Consider the following 20,308-nt stretch of genomic DNA (forward strand, 5'->3'; position numbering starts at 1 on the left):
TGAGAAAAAGAACAAAGCTGGAGGCATCACATTTCCTAATTTCAAGCTATATTACAAAGGTCTAGTAATAAAAACAGTATGATGCTGGCATAAAAACAGACACATAGATCAATGGAACAGAATTGAGAGCCCAGAAATAAACCAATGCAAATATGGTCAATTAATTTATGAAAAAGAGCTAAGAAAAAACAATGGGAAATTACAAGTCTCTTCAACAAATGGTGCTAGGAAAACTGGACAGCCACGTTCAAAAGAATGAAACTGAACCCCTATATTATGCCATACACAAAGATTAACTCAAAATGGACTAAAAACTTGAACATAAGACCTGAAACCATAAAACTCCTAGAAGAAAACATAGAGGATAAGTCCCTTGACTTTGGTCTTGGCAGTGATTTTTTGGATTGACCCCAAAAGCAAAGACAACAAAAGTAAAATAGACAAATGGGACTACACCAAACTAAAAAGTTTCTGCACATCAAAAGAAACTATCAACAAAATGAAAAGGTAACCTCTGGAATGGGAGAAAGCATTTGTCAATCGTATATTCAACAAGGGGTTAATACCCAAGTATACAAGGAACTCATACAACTCAACAGTAAACAAACAAACAAATAACCCGATTTTTAAAATGGGCAAAGGACCCAAATAGACATTTTTCCAAAGAAGATATACAAATAGCCAACAGGTAGATGAAAAGATGGTTAACATCACTAATCATCAGGGAAATGCAAATCAAAACCACAATGAGATATTACTTCACATCTCTAAGGATGGCTATCATCAAGAAGATAAAAATAAAAATGCTGACAAGGATATGAAGATGGGGAACCATTGTACATTGTTGGTTGGAATGTAAATGGGTGCAGAAAATCTGGAAAACAGTATAGAGGGTCCTCAAGAAATTAGAAATAGAACTATCATATGATCCAGCATTCCACTTTTGGGAATATATCCAAAGGAAATTAAACCATTATCTCTAAGAGATATCTGCACTCCCGTGTTCATTGCAACATTATTCACAACAGCCAAGATATGGAAATAATCTAAGACCTAAGTGTCTGTTGATGGATGAATGAATTAAGAAAACCTGGAAAAGATATAATGGAATATTAATCAGCCTTTAAATCCTGCCATTTACCACAACATGGGTAAACCTGAAAGATACTGTACTAAGTGAAATAAGTCAGACAGAGAAAGACAAATATTGCTGGCATCACTTATATGTGGAAAATAATAATAATAATAATAATAATAATAATAATAATAACAGTAATAAATAAAACTTATAGAAACAGAGAGTGGAAAAGTGGTTGCCAAGGGTGGGGGAAGTAGGGGAAATAGGGTGGTTTGTAAAAGGATGCACACATTCTGTTAGAGTAAGTCCTGAGGATCTAACATATAACAAACATAGTGACTATCATTGATAACACTGCATAGTATAATTGATGTTTGCTAAAAAGAATAGAACTTAAGTGCCTTCATCTTAAAAAAAAGGAGGGATATATATGTAACCATATATATATATATATATATATATATATATATATAATCTTGTATGATAGCCAAAAAGTGGAAATAACTCTACTGTTTATCAACCAATCAACCGATAGAGGTACTAAAAAATGAATAGAATATTATACATCGGTAAAAATAATAAAATATTGAGTGAACCTTGAAAGATTATATTAAGTGAAAGAATACGAGTCACAAAAGACCACATGCTTTATGGTTACATTTAAATGAAATACCCAGAATAGGCAAAACTATAGAGATAGAAAGTTGGTTAGTAGTTGTCTAGGGCTGGTGGGGGAAATTGGAGGAGATGGGGGATGGCTGCCAATGAGTATAAAATGTCTTTGGGGAATTATTATAAAGTTTTAAAGCTGATTATGGTGATAGTTACCCTAACTCTGTGAATACACTAAAAATGATAAATCTGCATAGTTTAAAAATATAAAATATATGGTATGTGAATCGTATTTCAATAAAGCTGTTAAAAAATAACTTGCAACAGGGGCGCCTGGTTGGCTCAGTCGGTTAAGCCTCCGACTTCAACTCAGGTCACGATCTCGTGGTCCATGAGTTCGAGCCCCGCGTTGGGCTCTGGGCTGATGGCTCAGAGCCTGGAGCCTGCTTCTGATTCTGTGTCTCCCTCTGTCTCTGCCCCTCCCCCGTTCATGCTCTGTCTCTCTCTGTCTCAAAAATAAATAAACATTAAAAAAAATTAAAAAAAAATAACTTGGAACAAAAATATTAGCAAATCAAATCCAGCACTGTATAAAAGAATTACAGCCACAACCAAATGGGATTTACCCTGATGTGCAAGAATAGTTCAACTTTCAAAAATCAACTAATGTCATCTATCACATCAAATGACTAAAAAAGAAAAATCACATGATCACATAAATAGAAAAAGGTACTTGATAAAATCGAACACCAGTTTATGATTAAAAAAAAAACTTTCAGTAAACTGGAAATAGAAGGAAAGTTCTTAAATTTAATAAAAACTGTCTACAAAAAAAAACCTATAGTTATCATACTTAATGGTGAGAAACTTAAAGTTGTCCCACCAGGATCAGGAACAAGGCAAGTATGTCACTCTCACTACTCCTTTTGACTATCATACTGGAAGTAGTAGCTAATGTAAGAAGACAAGAAAAAGTGAGGAAAGTACACAGCTTAGGAAGGAAAAAATAAAACCGTCCTTATTACAAATAACATATTGTCTATGTAGAAAATCTGAAAAAACCTTGCAATCTGCAAGGTTGAAGAATATGAAGTTAATAGACAATATATAAAAGTCAATTGCTTTCCTACATATCAGCAATGAACAAGTGGAATTTGAAATTAAAAACATATACCATTTACATTAGCACCCTCAAAATGAAAAACTTAGGTATAAATCTAACAAAATATGTGCAATATCTGTATGAGGAAAACCTTAACTCTGATTAACAAAATCAAAGAAGAACTAAACATATGGAGAGATATTCCATGTTAATGATTAAGGAAACTCAGCATTATTTAAATGTCACTTCTTTCCAACTTGATATATATTTTTAATGCAACCCAATAAAAATCCCAGTAAGTTATTTTGTGGACATCAACAAAGTGATTCTGAAGTTTATATGTAAAGGTAGAAGGCCTAGAATGGATAACACAATATCAAAAAAGAACAAACTCAAAGGACTGGTACTACCTGACTTCAAGACTTATAAACAATAATCCAGACATTGTGATATGGATGAAAGAATAGACAAACAGGCCAATGGAACAGAATAGAAAGTCTATAATAAACATAGTCAACTAGTCTTTGACAAAAGAGAAAAAGCAATACCATGGAGCAAAACTTGTCTTTTCAATAAGTGGTGCTGGAACAAATGGATATCCACATGCAAAAAATAAAAACAAACAAAAAGCAAAATCAACAACAAAAGAACTAAACACAGAATCTTACACCCTTCACAAAAATTAAGGCAAAATGTATCACAGACCTAAATGTAAAACACAAAATTATAATAATGCTAGAAGAGAACATAGAAAAACCTAGATGATATTGGATATGGCAAACACTTTTTAGATACAACTACAATGACACAATCCAAGAAAAAAATAATTGATGAGCTGGACTTCATTAAAATTTAAAACTTATGCTCTGCAACAGATGATGTTAAGAGAATGAGAAGACAAGCCACAGACTGGGAGAAAACATTTGCAAAAGACACATCTGATAAGGACTTGACTAAAATATACAAAGAACTCTTAAAATTCAACAACAAGAAAACAAGCCATTTTAAAAATGGACCAAATGCCTTAACAGTAACGGCACCAAAGATATACAGATGGCATATAAGCTTATGAAAGGATGCTTCACACTGTATGTCATCAGGAAAATGCAAACTGAAATAATGAGGTACCACTATGCACCTATTAGAATGGCCCAAACTGGTAACACTGACACTAAATGTTGGTAAGGATGTGAAGCAATGTATTCATTGCTGGTAGGAATGCAAAATGGTACAGCCATTTTGGAAGATAGCTTTGGGGTCTCCTAACAAAACTAAACATATTCTTACTGTATGATCCAGCTGTCACCCTCCCTGGCACTTAACCAAAGGAGTTTAAAGCTTACATCCACATAAAAGCCTGCAACTATAAACATGCTATGAACACAGATGTTTATAGCAGCTTTATTTATAATCGCCAAAACTTGGAAGCAATGAAGATGTCCTTCGTAAGTGAATGGATAAATGAAACTGTTACGCATCCAGACAAAGGAATTTTATTCAGCACTAAAAAGAATAGAGCCATCAAGCCATGAAAAACATGGAAGAATCTTAAATGCATATTATGAAGTGAAAGAAACCTATCTGCAAAGACTGCCTACTGTGTGATTCCACTATATGACATTCTAGAAAAAGCAAAACTATGAAGAAAGTAAAAGATCAGTGGTAGCCAAGGTTTGGAGATGGGGGAGGGAGGAGTGGTGGTGTTGGTGAATAGATGAAGCACAGAGGATTTTTAAGATAGTGGAAATACTCTGTATGAAACTATAATGTGTTTATGTCTTTATAAATTTGTCCAAACCCATAGAATGTAGAACACAAAGAAAGGACCCTAAGGCAAACCATGCATTTTGGATGATCATGATGTATCAATATAGGTTCATCAATTGTATCAAATGTACCATTCTGGTGGGGAATGATTTGGGGGGAAGTTATGCATATGCATGTGCAAAGGGCAGAAGATATATAGGAAATCTCTGTCTCTTCCTCTTAATTTTGCTGTGAACCTAAAAGTGCTCTAAAAAAGTAGCCTTTTTTTTTTTAAAGAAATAACTTGGTGCTTTGTGTCACTCTCAGAAAAGATAGGAAATTAAATTTCAACCTGGTATTAAATAAATTATTTCTTTTTATGATGTAAGGGTGTATGTTGCCCATTGATTTTTCAGGAAAGTAAGAGGAGAATTTCTGATATTAAATTAAATATTTATATTAAATATTAATTTATATTAAAATTATAAGAAATACATGTAATTGTAGTACTGTAAGGTTTTATGAAATAATAACTATTAAATTAAGTCAGGGGCTGTGCTATATGTTTTATATGTGATTCTCACTGCACCTCTGAGTTAGATTATTCTATTCTCATTGTAGAGATAAGAAAACTGAGGCATTCCTTAGTTTTCAGATGGTCCATTCACATTTCCTACCATGCAGAAATTCTACATTGATGAGAACTGTACCAGGCAACTTCATTTCTAATAGGTAAAAGAGCCACCTCTTTAAATGTAGTGTAATCCTTTCTAGGCTGAAAGAATTTATGCTTTGAATTCTATTCAGTGGCTTTGAGTGTCCTAATAGAGGAGAGGTAGGTAGTGTACATTATAGAAGAGGCAGATTTCATCTAATAGTGCACTGTCTAGGAAGATGGATTGGAAACATAAAGAGCTAATAACACCAAAGATTTTCCTTGCTAGGTTATCTTTTATACATTAATTATAAAGAAGGACCTGCTTAAATGGATACTCTTCCTACATAGACTGTTTCTTTTGAGAGTTCTTTTCCTTACTCTGCACTTGAGTTGGGAGATATTATCAGAGAGCTATCAGGAAGATGAGTTGATATAAAGACAAAGTTTATTTCATTTGTAGTATAAGCTTATTCATTTAAGTGACGAATGAATCCTCATTGTATAGGATACTGTGTCACTGTGATATGGTCAGATCATCCCTGTATTTAAATCCACATTATAGTTCTAAATCAGATATCCATTAAAACTTGTTTAACTTGGCAAATTTTAAGATAACTCTTATTTATGCATCTGTCTCTTACTAGATATTCATTTTAATAACATTCATAAATAAATGTCACCTAATATATAAAACCTACTTGGGAATTTTTCATGTTTCTCTATAACTCCTTTAAGACAACTATCTCCAAATAACTTTGTAGAGCAATATGCGTTATTTTCCAAACTTAAAATATTTTTATTTTATTTTTCTCTAATTTCTAGAGTATTGTTTGTGTCTGGCCTTACTGAGGCACACATCTTACATGGATGACAATTAGATTCTTTTCCTTTTTAAAAAAGCATGTTTCAGAAGTAGATCCCTCAGTGCCCCTTACATTCCTGAAATCATTGTTGCACTATATGCTAACTAATTTGGATGTAAATTTTTTTTAAAAAGCATATGTTATTTTTAAATCAAATGAGAAGAAATAGCACAATCAAGGGATTGTCTGCTACATACCGGTGCTGTGCCTGGCTTGTTATTCATATGATTTTATTTAATCTTCCCACCTGGGCACTAAAATAGTCCTGATTTCAGTCAGTTGCCAACAACTTCCTTTCTATTTGCTCTATATAATGAAAGAATTGGAAAATCTCGTTATTTTTTGTTTGCATGTATTTTTTTTCTCTCTTTCCCATAGCTTCCCTAAACTTGTTTCTTGTTTAGGCAAACAAGTTTTCTTTTCCCTAGTAATCGTTTCTTACTCATATTTTGAGTTTATCACACAGCTTTTATGCAAACCAAGGGGTTTTGCAATCCTTCTGCCCACCCGAACTCACAACTATGGGAAGCAAATTCTATTCTCTGGGAGTCATTGCTGCTACCTAATTTGACTTCAGTCTCTCAAAGTTTTTGAAATCTTTCTTTCTAGAAGTTAATTTGGTTGGTTCTCTTTTATCCTTTGTTCTCCTTTGTCACTTCCAGCTAGACTTTTTCCTTTCTTTTAAATGTCAAACAAATTCTTACATTTCTTGATCAGCAAATTTGATGCTTATATTATTGGATCCAGTAAAATAAATTCAAGGGTTTTACTTAATGCTACACACACATGTACACACACATGCATGCACGCACACATGCTACATTAAAATAAATCAATGTAAACAATTGTAATTATCTTTCAGAAACATGATGGCCATTTCACAGTCATCCAGTTGGTCGGTATGCTCCGAGGCATTGCATCAGGAATGAAGTATCTTTCTGATATGGGCTATGTTCATCGTGATCTAGCAGCTAGGAATATATTGGTCAACAGCAACTTAGTATGCAAAGTTTCCGATTTTGGTCTCTCCCGGGTACTGGAAGATGATCCAGAGGCTGCTTATACAACAACTGTAAGTTTGCATGTCCTTTTCCAATATATAAGTTGTTCACCTTTATTATTTTTAATGTTATAAGAATAATCCTTTTTGGCTTTCCTGATTTTCTACTCACACCTCTCATTTTCACAATTTAACATCATTATTTAATTGAGAAATAATTGCTTTATCTGAGTGCCTGGTTTAAAAACAAAAACAAAAACACCTTCTTATATTTAACTTTTTTTCTTTCATTGTACTGGACTTTAATATCATGCTTGAGTTCCATGTCATGACTGCCTTTACAACAAATCTTCCTTTTCCCAAGGCATTTTTGATGTTTAATAATTATTTCCTAAATGCAGTTCTATACAGGACAATGGTGAATCAATTAAGTCAGTGATAGTGAAGAAACAATGGTTATGAAATTACTTTTTTTTTGCCCTCACAACAAATGTTATGGATTGATCTGATCATACTTAAAGATGAACAAGATAGGTTTCTCTAGAGATACATAAGTACCCTCTAAACTTTTTTCTGACTGATGCTTGGGAATTGTGCGAGCAAGAACAATAGGCTAAAACTTTAGAACCAAACTATCACTGTAGATTATATGATCTCAACTTAATTCATTAATAGTTTAAGCATTTCTGAATGCCCCAAAACCAGTTAATTCCACCAACCTTTTTGATTATTGTTTCAATGATTTCAGGCTCAAAGTCTTTCTTCAGCTATCTTAAACCTAATAATTTGTAAAACTATACTATATGTTGTTCTTTTTTAAACAAAACCTTCACCATTGACTTGGCAGTCACCTTCAATGAAAAGTAAGTCAGTAAAATTATTCAAGTTGTTTTTATCCTCTCCTCTTTTCTCTAACCTTACACATTATTTTAAAAGAGACAAATCCATTATTTAGTTCCCTTTTATCTCATTTTCTATGAGTTTTTTTTTTTAATTTTTTTTTCAACGTTTTTTAATTTATTTTTGGGACAGAGAGAGACATAGCATGAACGGGGGAGGGGCAGAGAGAGAGGGAGACACAGAATCGGAAACAGGCTCCAGGCTCCGTCATTTTCTATGAGTTTTTTTGAAACATCAGTGTATTCAATTACTCCAGAAGGGATGCAAGTTTAATATTATGAATGAAACATATTATGCCCTTACCATATTTACAGTGTAAAATGCTCTATATCACCTTATTGATGATATTTTCATTATTTTCTAAGCAAAATGAATTAATCTCTTAGAGCCTGACATATAAGGTAGCAATATCTATTTATCTTCTAATTTGACCAAAAGCCTTCATAAAAATAAAAATCTATCATGTCTCAAAATAAATTGTTCATTTCAAAAACGAAGTATTTTCTTTTTTTTTTTTCAAAAAAATTTTAATGTTTATTTTATGATTGAGGGAGACAGAGTGGGGGAGGGGCAGAGAGAGAGGGAGACACTGAAGCCAAAGCAGGCCCCAGGCTCTGAGCTGTCAGGATAGAACCACAAACTGTGAGATCATTACCTGAACCGAAGTCGGATACTTAACTGACTGAGCCAACCAGGTGCCCGAAAAGCAGTATTTTCCAACTCTATTTTCTAATTGGAAGATGTCATACATTTTTCTTTTTTTTCAAGGCTTTTCTCTTCTTTTTATTGATGTATAACTTGAAGCAACTTTTCAAGTTACAGAACAGTGTAGATAAGGTTTTTCTATTATGCATATTTTCAACCTTGGAGAATGGTGCTTAAAATTATTATATAAATACTATGCAATACATGAGGTGCCTGGGTGGCTCAGTCGGTTAAGCATCCGACTTTGGCTCAAGTCATGATCTCTTGGTCCATGAGTTCAAGCCCCATGTCAGGCTGTATACTGATAGCTTGGAGCCTGGAGCTTGCTTTGGATTCTATGTCTCCCTCTCTTTCTGCCCCTCCCCCCTCATGCTCTGTGTCTCTCTCTCAAAAATAATAAACATTAAAAACATTTTAAAAAATATTATGCAATATAATATTTATAAAAATTCCAACAAATGTGATCTACTAAAAGAACAAAATGATACAGGAAATAAAGAATAAAATAGGAAATAACTACTAGACTCTTTGTATGCCTATATGATATATTTGAAATCCTTATTAAATAATATTTTAACTACTTTTTAAAATGGGAAGCTCATAACTAAATTTAAGGCGCTAATAAAATTGGAAGGGTCCCCCAAATTTTGAAGCATATATAGGTTTTATTGTGTCAGATTTGAAATCCAGATTCCAAGCATGTTCTTCTGTCTTACATGATTTTAGAGACTGGAACAATGCTATTATAATTTAATCTGACTACAGAATTAAACATCAAGTTAGGTAACCAGAATATTAATTCTCCAAAAGTGCCTCTTAGAAGCTATAGATTATGTCTCAATTAAGAAATAAGTTGCTGAATTTAAGAGGTATCAGTTGAATGATAAATAATGTGATTCAGTACTTTTTATTGTTTTTAATGCCAGTTTAATGTACAGTGTTATATTAGTTTCATGTATACAATACAGTGATTCAACAATTCTGTACATTACTCAGGGCACATCACATAAGTGTACCCTTAATCGCCTTCATCTATTTCACCCATTCCCCCAGCCACCTCCCCTTTGACAACCACCAGTTTGTTCTCTATAGTTAAGACTCTGGTGTTGTTTTTTTTTTTTTTTTCTCTTTTCCTTTGTTTGTTTGCTTTGTTTCTTAAATTCCACATATGAGTGAAATCATATGGCATTTGTCTTTCTCTGACTGATTTATTTCACTTAGCATCATACCTTCTAGATTCATCATGTTGTTGCAAATGGCAAGATTTCCTTCCTTTAATGGCTGAGTAATATTCCATTGTCTGTATATACCACACCTTCTTTATCCATTCATCTACCATTGGACACTTGGGTTGCTTCTTGGCTATTTTAATTAATGCTGCAGTAAACACAGGGGTTCATATACCTTTTGAAATTAGTGTTTTAATATTCTTTGGGTAAATACCCATTAGTGAAATTACTGGATCATATGGTATTTCTATTTTTAATTTTTTGAGGAAACTCCATACTTTTCCCACCGTGGCTGCACCACTTGCATTCCCACCAACAGTACACAACGGTTCCTTTCTCTCCACATCCTCGCCAACACCTATTGTTGTGTATTTGTTTCTTGTGTATTTGATTTTAGTTGCTTTGATAGTTGTGAGGTGATCTTATTATGGTTTTGATTTGCATTTCCCTGATGATGACGTGTCTGTTGGCCATCTGTATATCTTCTTTGGAGAAATGTCTGTTCATGTCTTCTACTCATTTTTAATTGGATTATTTGAGGTTTTTTTTAGATGTTGAGTCCTTTAAGTTTTTTATATATTTTGGAAACTAACCCCTTGTCAGACATATCATTTGAAAATATCTTCTCCCACTCAGTAGGTTGTATTTTTGTTTTGTTGATTATTTCCTTTACTGTGCAGTAGCTTTTTATTTTGATATAGTCCCAATAGTTTAATTTTGCTTTTGTTTCCTTTGCCTTGGGAGACATATCTAGAAAAATGTTGCTGTGGCCAATGCCAAAGAATTATATCTGTGCTCTCTTCTAGTATTTTTATGGTTTCAGATCTCACATTTAAGTCTTTAAGCCATTTTAAGTTTATTTTGTGTATGGTGTAAGAAAATGGTCCAGTTTCACTCTTTTGCATGTAGCTGTTCAGGTTTTCCAACATCATTGTTGAAGGGATTGTGATTAAGGACTTTTTTTTTTAATCTCAGAAATACCTAACTCTTCAAAGGCTCCTGGAGTACGAAATACCATACTGATTACCTCACTTTATAATGAATATGACCATTTTCAAGTAAAACACTAGCATTCTTGCCTTCAAAGAGTTTACCCTTTTACAGGGTAGACTCATGCTTTCTTGTTATTCAGAGCATTAATTGTTGACATATAGGTCTAAAAAGAAATATGGAAGTACCAAAAAGCAGAATTCTGGAGAAGACTTTACAAAAAATTAAAATTTGAACCAAATGTTAAAAAATTTCACTAGGCAGATTGTTGGGGAATTGAGATAGAGGAAATAAAAAGAGGAAAAAGATATGGAAATTTGTGGAAGTGAATGGATGTGTTGATGGAAATGTGGACAGTTTAGAATGGAGAGGAGCAGTGGACAACCCAGGTTTCTTAGGAATAATTGTGAAGGTAGGTGGGTGGCACTTCAAAAATTTGAAGGTTTTCTATTAAAATTAAGAGAGACACTGATTTATTTAAATAGGGGAATAACAAAATACATGTATGTCTTATGAGATTATTGACAACAGTGTGAAGGAAGGAAGAATTGAAGGACAGGGAGACTGGTTATAGGAAACAAGTTAAGGCATTATTGCTGTAGACCAGAAAGGCCATATGGCTTTAATTAGGGCAGTAGCAATTGGAATAAAGAGCAGAGTAGAGAATTGAAAATTATTATGATGATGATACAATTTACAAGACTCAGTAACTAATTAGATATGAATTATAAGGAGGAAGAAGGATTTAAAAATGACACCAATAATTCTAGATTGAACAACTAGTTGAATGGCGACAACATTAATCAAGACAGAGAATATTAGAGATGGCCATTAACGGCATTAGATTACAAAGCAAAATTATAGTAAAGGGTCACAGGCACTCTGTTTCAAAGTCGTCAGGGTAATGTGAGATTGAGCATTGGCATTCTGTTGCAATTGCATGTCAAATTTTTAGGACTTTATATAAATTACTTAGTCCCCAAATTCTTTCTGCATTTCCTATTAAAAGGAATGAGATTCTTAGAAAACTTTACTGCCTAGTGAAGATATACCTAAACTCAAGCGCATCCTGTATAATAAAATACAGGAGAAGGATGGTTATTTATATGAAGTTATTCTTTGTTTTATAAAAACATTTACATGAAAATAACTTTAAAGAGCATGCTCCATTGATACATTTTTTAAAATATGATTTTATTTTTTTAAGTGTTACCTGTATATAACTTTCATAGAATATATCTTTTACCTTAAATGATTTTTATTTTTTTCTCTTATGTGTAACTATAATTGTTACTTCCTTATTATTTATAAATGTTTTTATAATCAACATCAGAAGTATTCGGAAAGGAAGGCTTGTGAAATGTTTTAAAAACAGGGGCAGCTGGGTGGTTCAGTCGGTTAGGCTGTGCAACTTCAGCTCAGGACATGATCTCTCAGTTTGTGAGTTTGAGCCCTGCATCCATTGGGCTCTGTGCTGACAGCTCAGAGCCTGGAGCTTGTTTCAGATTCTGTGTCTCCCTCTCTCTCTGCCCTTCCCCCATTTGCGCGTGAGCACGCACGCGCGCGCTCTCTCTCTCTCTTTCTCTTTCTCTCTGAAAAAAAAACATTAAAATAAATTAAAATTTAAAAAAAACAGGAAGACATCATAGATGAGTATTTTTTTGTAATCTTCAGGAAAACAATTCTTGGAATATAAGTATGCTACATGGAAACTATCCCTTCCTAATCAAAATAGGAGCAGAATAAATAGACATTTTCCATTAAGATGACTTTACCAATTTAGAGAGCCACATACCACAGCAAAGAGCAGTAAGAACTGGTAAACAGACAGGCTGGAAAGATAGAGTGACCCGTGTGATTCCAGTACTGACCATAGCACTGAACTTACTGATCAGTATGTAGCAGATGAGCAGAATGGCCATTGGAGTCAGTGTGACCAGACCAGAAAGAGATGTGACAAGAGAGATTACTTTGCCAACAACTAGTAACAATTATTCTAGTGCCTTATTTAGAAGATATATACGTGTAAAAAAAAAAGCAGAAGAAGATATATACATGTAGTATATAAGACCATATTATCTACATTATAAAACACTAAAGTAAATAAAGGAATGAGAGTTATGACAAATACAAGTAGAAATTTTAGTATGTCTTCCTATAACTTAAGAATGTTTTGATGTTCTGCTTCAGATCTAAGACCTATTCATTCAGCATGTACTCCACGGAATTTATTATAGAGTTACCACATTCAAGGTCCTATTCCTTTGGAGAGCCAATAACCAAAAATCAAGGGATTCTTGAGCATGGATAAATGATAACACAGAGAGGGGAACAAGAGTAACCAAATATAGTAAAACATAATAAAACCAATAAGTGTGCAGACACCAAGAAGGAGCAATGCAGAACTAAAGGTGCCAGTAGTAGTAGGAGAATTTCCTGGTAAGCCCTGTGCTAAAATACATCAAGCCTTTGCAAAGGGACCTTGAGAACTGATAATTTAATGAAAACCAAGAAATGTGCATGGGGGCTAAAGCTAGGACAAAAATGCCCAAAAATGGGATCTAGACAAGGACTGAGGCCTTTTGTTTACATGCCAACCTTACAAGGCACTTAGTAAGGAGAGATTGGCGAATGATTATGAACCCCACCTGACAATACATGTACAATTATTGATACATGGCTGACTTAATCATACAATATTTACTGAGTTTGAATTGTTCTCATTTGATTACATGGTTTTCTGTCTGTTTATAATTTAGATGCTAAGAAATCTCTCTTTTCTGAATCTTGACACACATTCACATGGACAATGTTTTATATCCAATTCCATGGGAGGGACTCTCTCTCATTGGAATATTGCTAAGCAACCAGTCTTAAACTTACCTTGAAAATGTTAAGACTCATTGTTCTCGTTTATGGAAATGATGTCCTATTTACCTGAAAAGAACATTCAAAGATATATTATGGCTCACACTTACCTGTTTCAAGAGATAAATTTTATTTAAAATACAATGGCAGTCACTGTACAGATTTTTTCAACTATAATGATTACTTTTTTTATACTTTAAAGATCAAAACAAAATGGAAGAATTATTTTATCACCATATCTGCTAAAAATTCTAAAACTCTTTGATCCTAACTTTAAATTGTGTTCATTTTATGTTATCCACGGCAAACTTTGCTTTTTCCTTTGAGAGCAGCAATTCCATATGAGTATTATTTTCTTAGTGGAAATATGGACACTCACAACTGACAGCACATAATCTGCATAATCACAATTCTGTTAACATCTTAATTCTATTTACTTTGCTTTCATAAGACCTCTTCCAAGCTCCACCTCTTAACTTCCCCTCTTCTACATAAGGAATAAGAGAAGTCAACTCTATCAATCTAAAAAGTCATGGTCTATACCCAACATGGAGCTAATTATAGCAAATAATGGAGCAGCAGGAGGGGGACTTATTTACATGCCTATGCCAAAGTTGAGGGGAAATCTACACAAGCTTCCTCCTTTAGCTAATTCAACTGCATATAAATTGGCTTGACTTTCTGAAGGGAATTTTTGAATGTTGAGATATGTCCACCTTTAAGAATAAATATTTTTAGTAAAGGTGAGATAAAAATTATTTTAGATCATTCACTATTCTGTCTTTAACTACTTTAACATGAGTAATTAAGATTCACCTGGAGATTATGCTGAACCTGCTAATAAAACATACTCAGAATTTTCATTCATTTTCTGTATACTTTAAATTAAAAAGTTACAGTAAAAAGTTTTGCAGTAAAAAAATTTTTTAATATTTTTATTTAAAATCTTATAATATCTGGGGCACCAGTCGGTTAAGCCTTCAACTTCAGCTCAGGTCATGATCTCACTGTTTGAGAGTTCAAGCCCCGCGTCAGGCTCTGTGCTGACAGCTCAGAGCCTGGAGCCTGCTTCAGATTCTGTGTTTCTCACACTCTCTGCGCCTCCACTGCTCTCTCTCTCTCTCTCTCTCAAAAATAAATAAATATTAAAAATTTTTAAATCTTATATCTGATGCACTGAATAAAAGAACTCTCACTGAGAAATATTTCTAATTTCTTAGATTTTGAAAAATAAAACTTTATTTTTAGGTATCGTACTAGTGTTTCAAGTCACTGATGGTAGAGGTGACATTGTACTAAGATATAGCATTTGGTAAGATGCATGTTACACTAAGTCCACCTTAAATGAACCAGAAGAATAATTTTTTTTTTTTCAATTGCTCCTTCAGATTTAGCCAAGCTAAAAATGGAGGGGGTATGACTGTTTAAAGCACAAAGGCAGACTCTTGGAGTGCCTGGGTGGCTCAGTTGGTTGGGCGTCCGACTTCGGCTCAGGTCATGATCTCACAGTTCGTGGGTTCGAGCCCCGGGTTGGGCTCTATGCTGACAGCTCAGAGCCTGGAGCCTGCTTTGGATTCTGTGTCTCCCTCTCTCTCTGCTCCTCCCCCACTCATGCCCTGTCTCTCTCTCTGTCAAAAATAAATAAACATTAAAAAAATTAAAAAAAAACAAAGGCAGACTCTTATCTTAGGTGGATGACGATGAAGCCTAGTAGTCCCCCAAAGCTACATCTAATAGCATAAATAGAATATGAGGACAGGCACCTGCACAAAATTCACTGAAAAATTAAAGTAAGGGAAATGATAGTTTCTTCTAGGCAAATGTAAATTCAGCAGCCTAGGTGAATGTAAATACTTTTCATAAAGGGAAAAAGTAAGAAAAATAGCAATGTTATCAGAATGCTGTATGTGAAGATTTAAATAACTTATTTTTCAATAAAATGGTGGTGAACAAATAAATCTTGGAAGAATGAAAAACAATGAAATCCTGGTGAGAGGAACCAAATTCGTCACTAAGAAAGGAATTATACAGTTTGGGGAAAACAAAAGAATGACTCCTCACACACTATGATAGCACTCAGTCAAAATCAGTCTGATATATAGACCATTATAATGAGCTGAAGAGAAAGAAATCAATGTGTCATATTAGGTTTCCTAATTTCAAAGGAAAAATGTGCCCTTGAACCAGCAAGTATCTCATGGACTAATTCGTGAGAAGAAAATCTAATAGTTTTTATTCATCTTTGTCAATATAAACTTTCTGTAAAGGGAATTCTAATGATCTAATGTGTGGAAGCTGTATTCTCAGAAATGAACATCTCTGCACTCTGAGGCCAAATGCCAGAAAGCAAATCCACAACAGTGGGGACGAAAGGGCAACAAAGCTTTATACTAAACCAAAGAGAGCATGTGTTCAATGCAAAGCAAGAGTCCTCTTCAATAACTGTTCAAGAGGTGAACACTACACACACCAGCTTGGATCACAGACTCAGAGACCCAAACTCTTAATGGTAGTTGTCAGCACAGAACTTCTTTGAACTGTGCTACTTGAGTGAACTGATAACAGCAGATGTTGAGCATAATACGGACATGGGAATCAAAAGCAGATGAACATAAGAGAAGGGAAGCAAAATAACATAAAAACAGGGATGGAAGACAAAACATAGGAGACTCTTAAATACAGAGAACAAACTGAGGGTTGCCGGAGGGGCTGTGGGTGGGGGATGGGCTAAATGGGTAAGGGGCATTAAGGAAGACAGTTGTTGGGATGAGCACTGGATTTTACACATAGGGGATGAATCACTGGAATCTATTCCTGAAATCATTATTGCACATATGCTAACTAACTTGAATGTAAATTAAAAATCAATCAATCAATAAAATACCAGAGAAAATTAGTATCTAAAGAGCCATTTCCTGAAAAAGCTTCATTTCTGAAGCATAGGAAACAACAGTGTGTGATCATTACAGAGTTCTTTGTAGAAAAACAAATGAAAAAGATCTGAAGATTAGATTACCATCATACACAGAAGAGAAAAGTACTGAACAAACAGCTCTATCAGAAATCTGGAAGATAGAGAGGACCATCTAGCTAAGTCATACATCCCATTAAGAAGCCAAGCCATGCTTTGGGAAAATCTCCACTTGCCATTTGTGCAAATCATCTACAAAAACAAGCCCTTTGTCTTTCTAGAATGCATTTAAATTTTTTTTGTTGTTTTGTTTATTTATTTTTGAGAGACAGAGAGATAGAGCACGAGCAGAGGAGGGGCAGAGGAGGGGCAGAGGAGGGTCAGAGAGAGAGGGAGACAGAATCTGAGGCAGGTTCCAGGCTCTGAGCTGTCAGTACAGAGCCCAACACGGGGCTTGAACTCATGGACTGCGAGATCATGACCTGAGCAGAAGTCGGAGGCTTAACCAATTAAGCCACCCAGGCGCCCCGGTCTAAAATGCATTTTAAAGAAAAGAAGCTAAGGCCTTAGACCTGGAAGGGCATTATTGAAGATGAGACCACTAAGAAACTTTCTGCTTAGTACTCAAAGTTTGGTGTGTGACTTTCAGGTAATTTGTTTTATTTGTTAAAGTAATGAATTCCTTTAGATTTGTGTAAAACCCTGGAGAACAGATTTATCATTTACATTTTTGAAAGGATTTCCAGAACTTAAGACAATATGCTATTTAATAGCTGCTTTATTAATTGCTGATAACTAAACCAATAAGAAAAGGGTAGAAAATAACTGTAACATTTTTCCATAAAATTACATTTATTTCTTCTCTAACATCACTGTTAATCACAACCCATCAAATAAATAAGCCTAAAATAATCCTTAATGCATCAGAAAGAAATGAAAAAATTGTATTACAAAGCAACAAATGTAGCACATATTGAAGCATTTACAACAATGAGTCACAGAGGGAAAAATTCTGTTTTAAAGTCTGTGAACACATACTGTCAAAAGCTTTGAGCACAAAAGTATGCCTACAGCATAGATAAGATACAAGACAAATGGTTCATAAAATCACATAATACATAAAATTTTAATCCCTGCATCATCTGACACACATCCAGTCCTTCTAACCTAACTGGTAATCAATGAGGAATAATCAAATGCTGAAAAGTATTCAGCGTACACCTGATGATTAACCAAGAACCACCGCAAATACCAAGTGCTGTTTGTTTTTGTGTTGGCAACATCCAACACTGTCTAACTCAGAGTTAGTCTCCCTGCTCCCAGTGATTTTAGAACAAACCCAAACCAAATTGATTTACTGAGAAAGATCAATCAGCAGATGTTCAGCAAGCAGAAAGTACAGTGCTCACTGGCCCATCTTGCTTGTGCAAAAGAAGATGAAGTAAGACAATGAACACAAAGCTGCTGACTTCAAACCTAGAGCTTCAAAGATATCACCTGAAGAAACAGTCATTATTAATGCTTAATTGCGAGTTCCACTTCTGATGTTGAAATAATGCTTTTTGTTGTTGACAATAAAAATTGGAAAGAAGAACATTATAAATAAATGTGGGATAAATCACATCAAAGCTCTGTGGAAAAGCTTACTTATTCCCAGTATAAAAAGCTTCATGTCAATAGCAAAGAAATTGAAAAAGGTTATCAGTTATTAATACTGTCAGTAGTCAACCCTGCTAGCTACCTATTAAACATCTCTTGTCATCTCTTTCTTGCTAACAAAATCTTTAAGTTTGGATGTTTGTAATGAGCTCAGATCTAATAAAATCATGATTTATATAAGCCAGTTATATTTATACCATTGTCCTCTGACACTTACATTTTACACTTTTGTCACTTAGAAGTAAAGGAAAGTGAGAAGCACAACTTCTAGAAAATTTTCTGGTTGAGGTCTATCTGAAATAATATTGACTAAAGAGATGTCTAATACTGGCCCTTACTTTCCTTTATTGCCTTGAATATATTTTGGAAAGACAGCACTTAGAGCTGTGACAGCCATCTTTCATACATGAAGCAACAAGCTGAAGGAGACAAACCCAAAGCTGAGGATGGCCAGGGAGGAAAATTCAAAAAAACCTAGTTCATGATGCAGGGATATAGTACAGTACTAGAGTATTTGACGACAGAGATCCTGGTTCTCTGATGAAATCATTGCACTTCTGTGTCAATACAACGATTTATAGTGTACAAGTGGAAACCACTTACTCCATATTTGCTTATAATTTAATTAAATGCCATATTTGCTTGAGTTCCTGAGAATTTCACATCTATAACTCTATGACTTGGAATCCAAAGACATTCTTATATAGTAATCAATAAATAGATGGGGTGCCTGACTAGCTCAGTTGGTTAAGTGACCGACTTCGGCTCAGGGCATGATCTCACTGTTTGTGAGTTCAAGCCCCACATCGGGCTCTGTGCTGACAGGTCAAAGCCTGGAGCCCACTTCCGATTCTGTGTCTCCCTCTGTCTTTGTCCCTTGTCTGCTTGCATTCTGTCTCTCCCCTTCAAAATCAATAAATACTAAAAATAAAAAAAAAATATGTTATGAAAAAGTAAAAAATAAATAAATAGAAAACCTCCATATTCATAGAGGATATAAATGGAAAAATTCAAAATGAAAGTTTGAGTAAAATATCACCTTAGTCATACAAACTAACAAGACTAAGAAGACTGTAAATGTACAGTTAGTCTGAAGATGCAGTTATCATAATTTATTCATTTAACATTTATTTCTTAATATTATTAAGCAACAAGTTGGATAATGGAACTAAAAGTGCTTAGAATCTGAGGAGAGAACAGACATTAAATATTCATGCTAGTGAATGTATTGTTAAAATCTGAGATTTATACAGCACATGTGTACTGAGTGCCAACTATGTGCCAGATACTGTTCTGGGCACTGGAGATATTCCAATAAACAAGCTTTTCTCGTGGAGTTTACAGTATTGAGCATGGTGGGAATAAAAATAATTGTTATATAAAAATAATAAAGTTATTTTTTTAACTGAATCTCAATCTCAGATAATGATAAATACTGGATATATAATATTTTTTTTATTTTTTTATAATTATTTTTTAAATAAAAGGGAGTAGCTACCTTGGAAGGTATGTTCAGGAAGTACCTCTTTAATGAGATGGTATTTGAAATGAGACCTGAAAGTTATAAAGGTACACGCCAAGAAAAGATCTGAAGTCAAATGTTCTAATATAAAACAAATATAGATCCTAAGGTAAGGACAAGCTTGGCATATCTTAAGAGTAGGAATAAGTCCAGGATAGCTGACACATTGAGGGATTAGTAGGAAATGAGGACAGAGGGGCCAAATCCTGCAGAAACTCAAAGGTCATGGAAAGTAGATATTTTATTCTAATTGCAAAGGGAACTCATTGGAAGATTTTAAGCAGGTGATGACATAACAGAATTTGTGTTTTTAAGAGCTCACTCTGGCTGATATGTTGAGAATGAATTAATTGTAGAGGGTCAATGAGAGAGATAGCAAGGAGACTCATTCACCCCACCCTAGACAGGAAACAATGGCAGCTTGGTGGAAACTGGCAATAGAGAAAATAAAGAGTGGTGGGGAGA

The 20,308-nt window shown here is 34.2% G+C and overlaps 1 protein-coding gene across 1 annotated transcript in view; it reads left to right on the plus strand.

The window, feature by feature from the left end:
• EPHA6 (EPH receptor A6) overlaps positions 1–20,308 on the plus strand; it is an 867,771-nt gene that overhangs the window by 759,203 nt on the left and 88,260 nt on the right. Inside the window, exon 15 of the mRNA XM_049628043.1 lies at positions 6,922–7,131. Coding sequence (XP_049484000.1) covers positions 6,922–7,131 — 210 coding nt within the window. The remainder of the gene's footprint in view (positions 1–6,921; positions 7,132–20,308) is intronic.

This window comes from Panthera uncia, chromosome C2, assembly GCF_023721935.1.
Source record: "Panthera uncia isolate 11264 chromosome C2, Puncia_PCG_1.0, whole genome shotgun sequence".
In the NCBI taxonomy this organism is placed as follows: domain Eukaryota; kingdom Metazoa; phylum Chordata; class Mammalia; order Carnivora; family Felidae; genus Panthera; species Panthera uncia.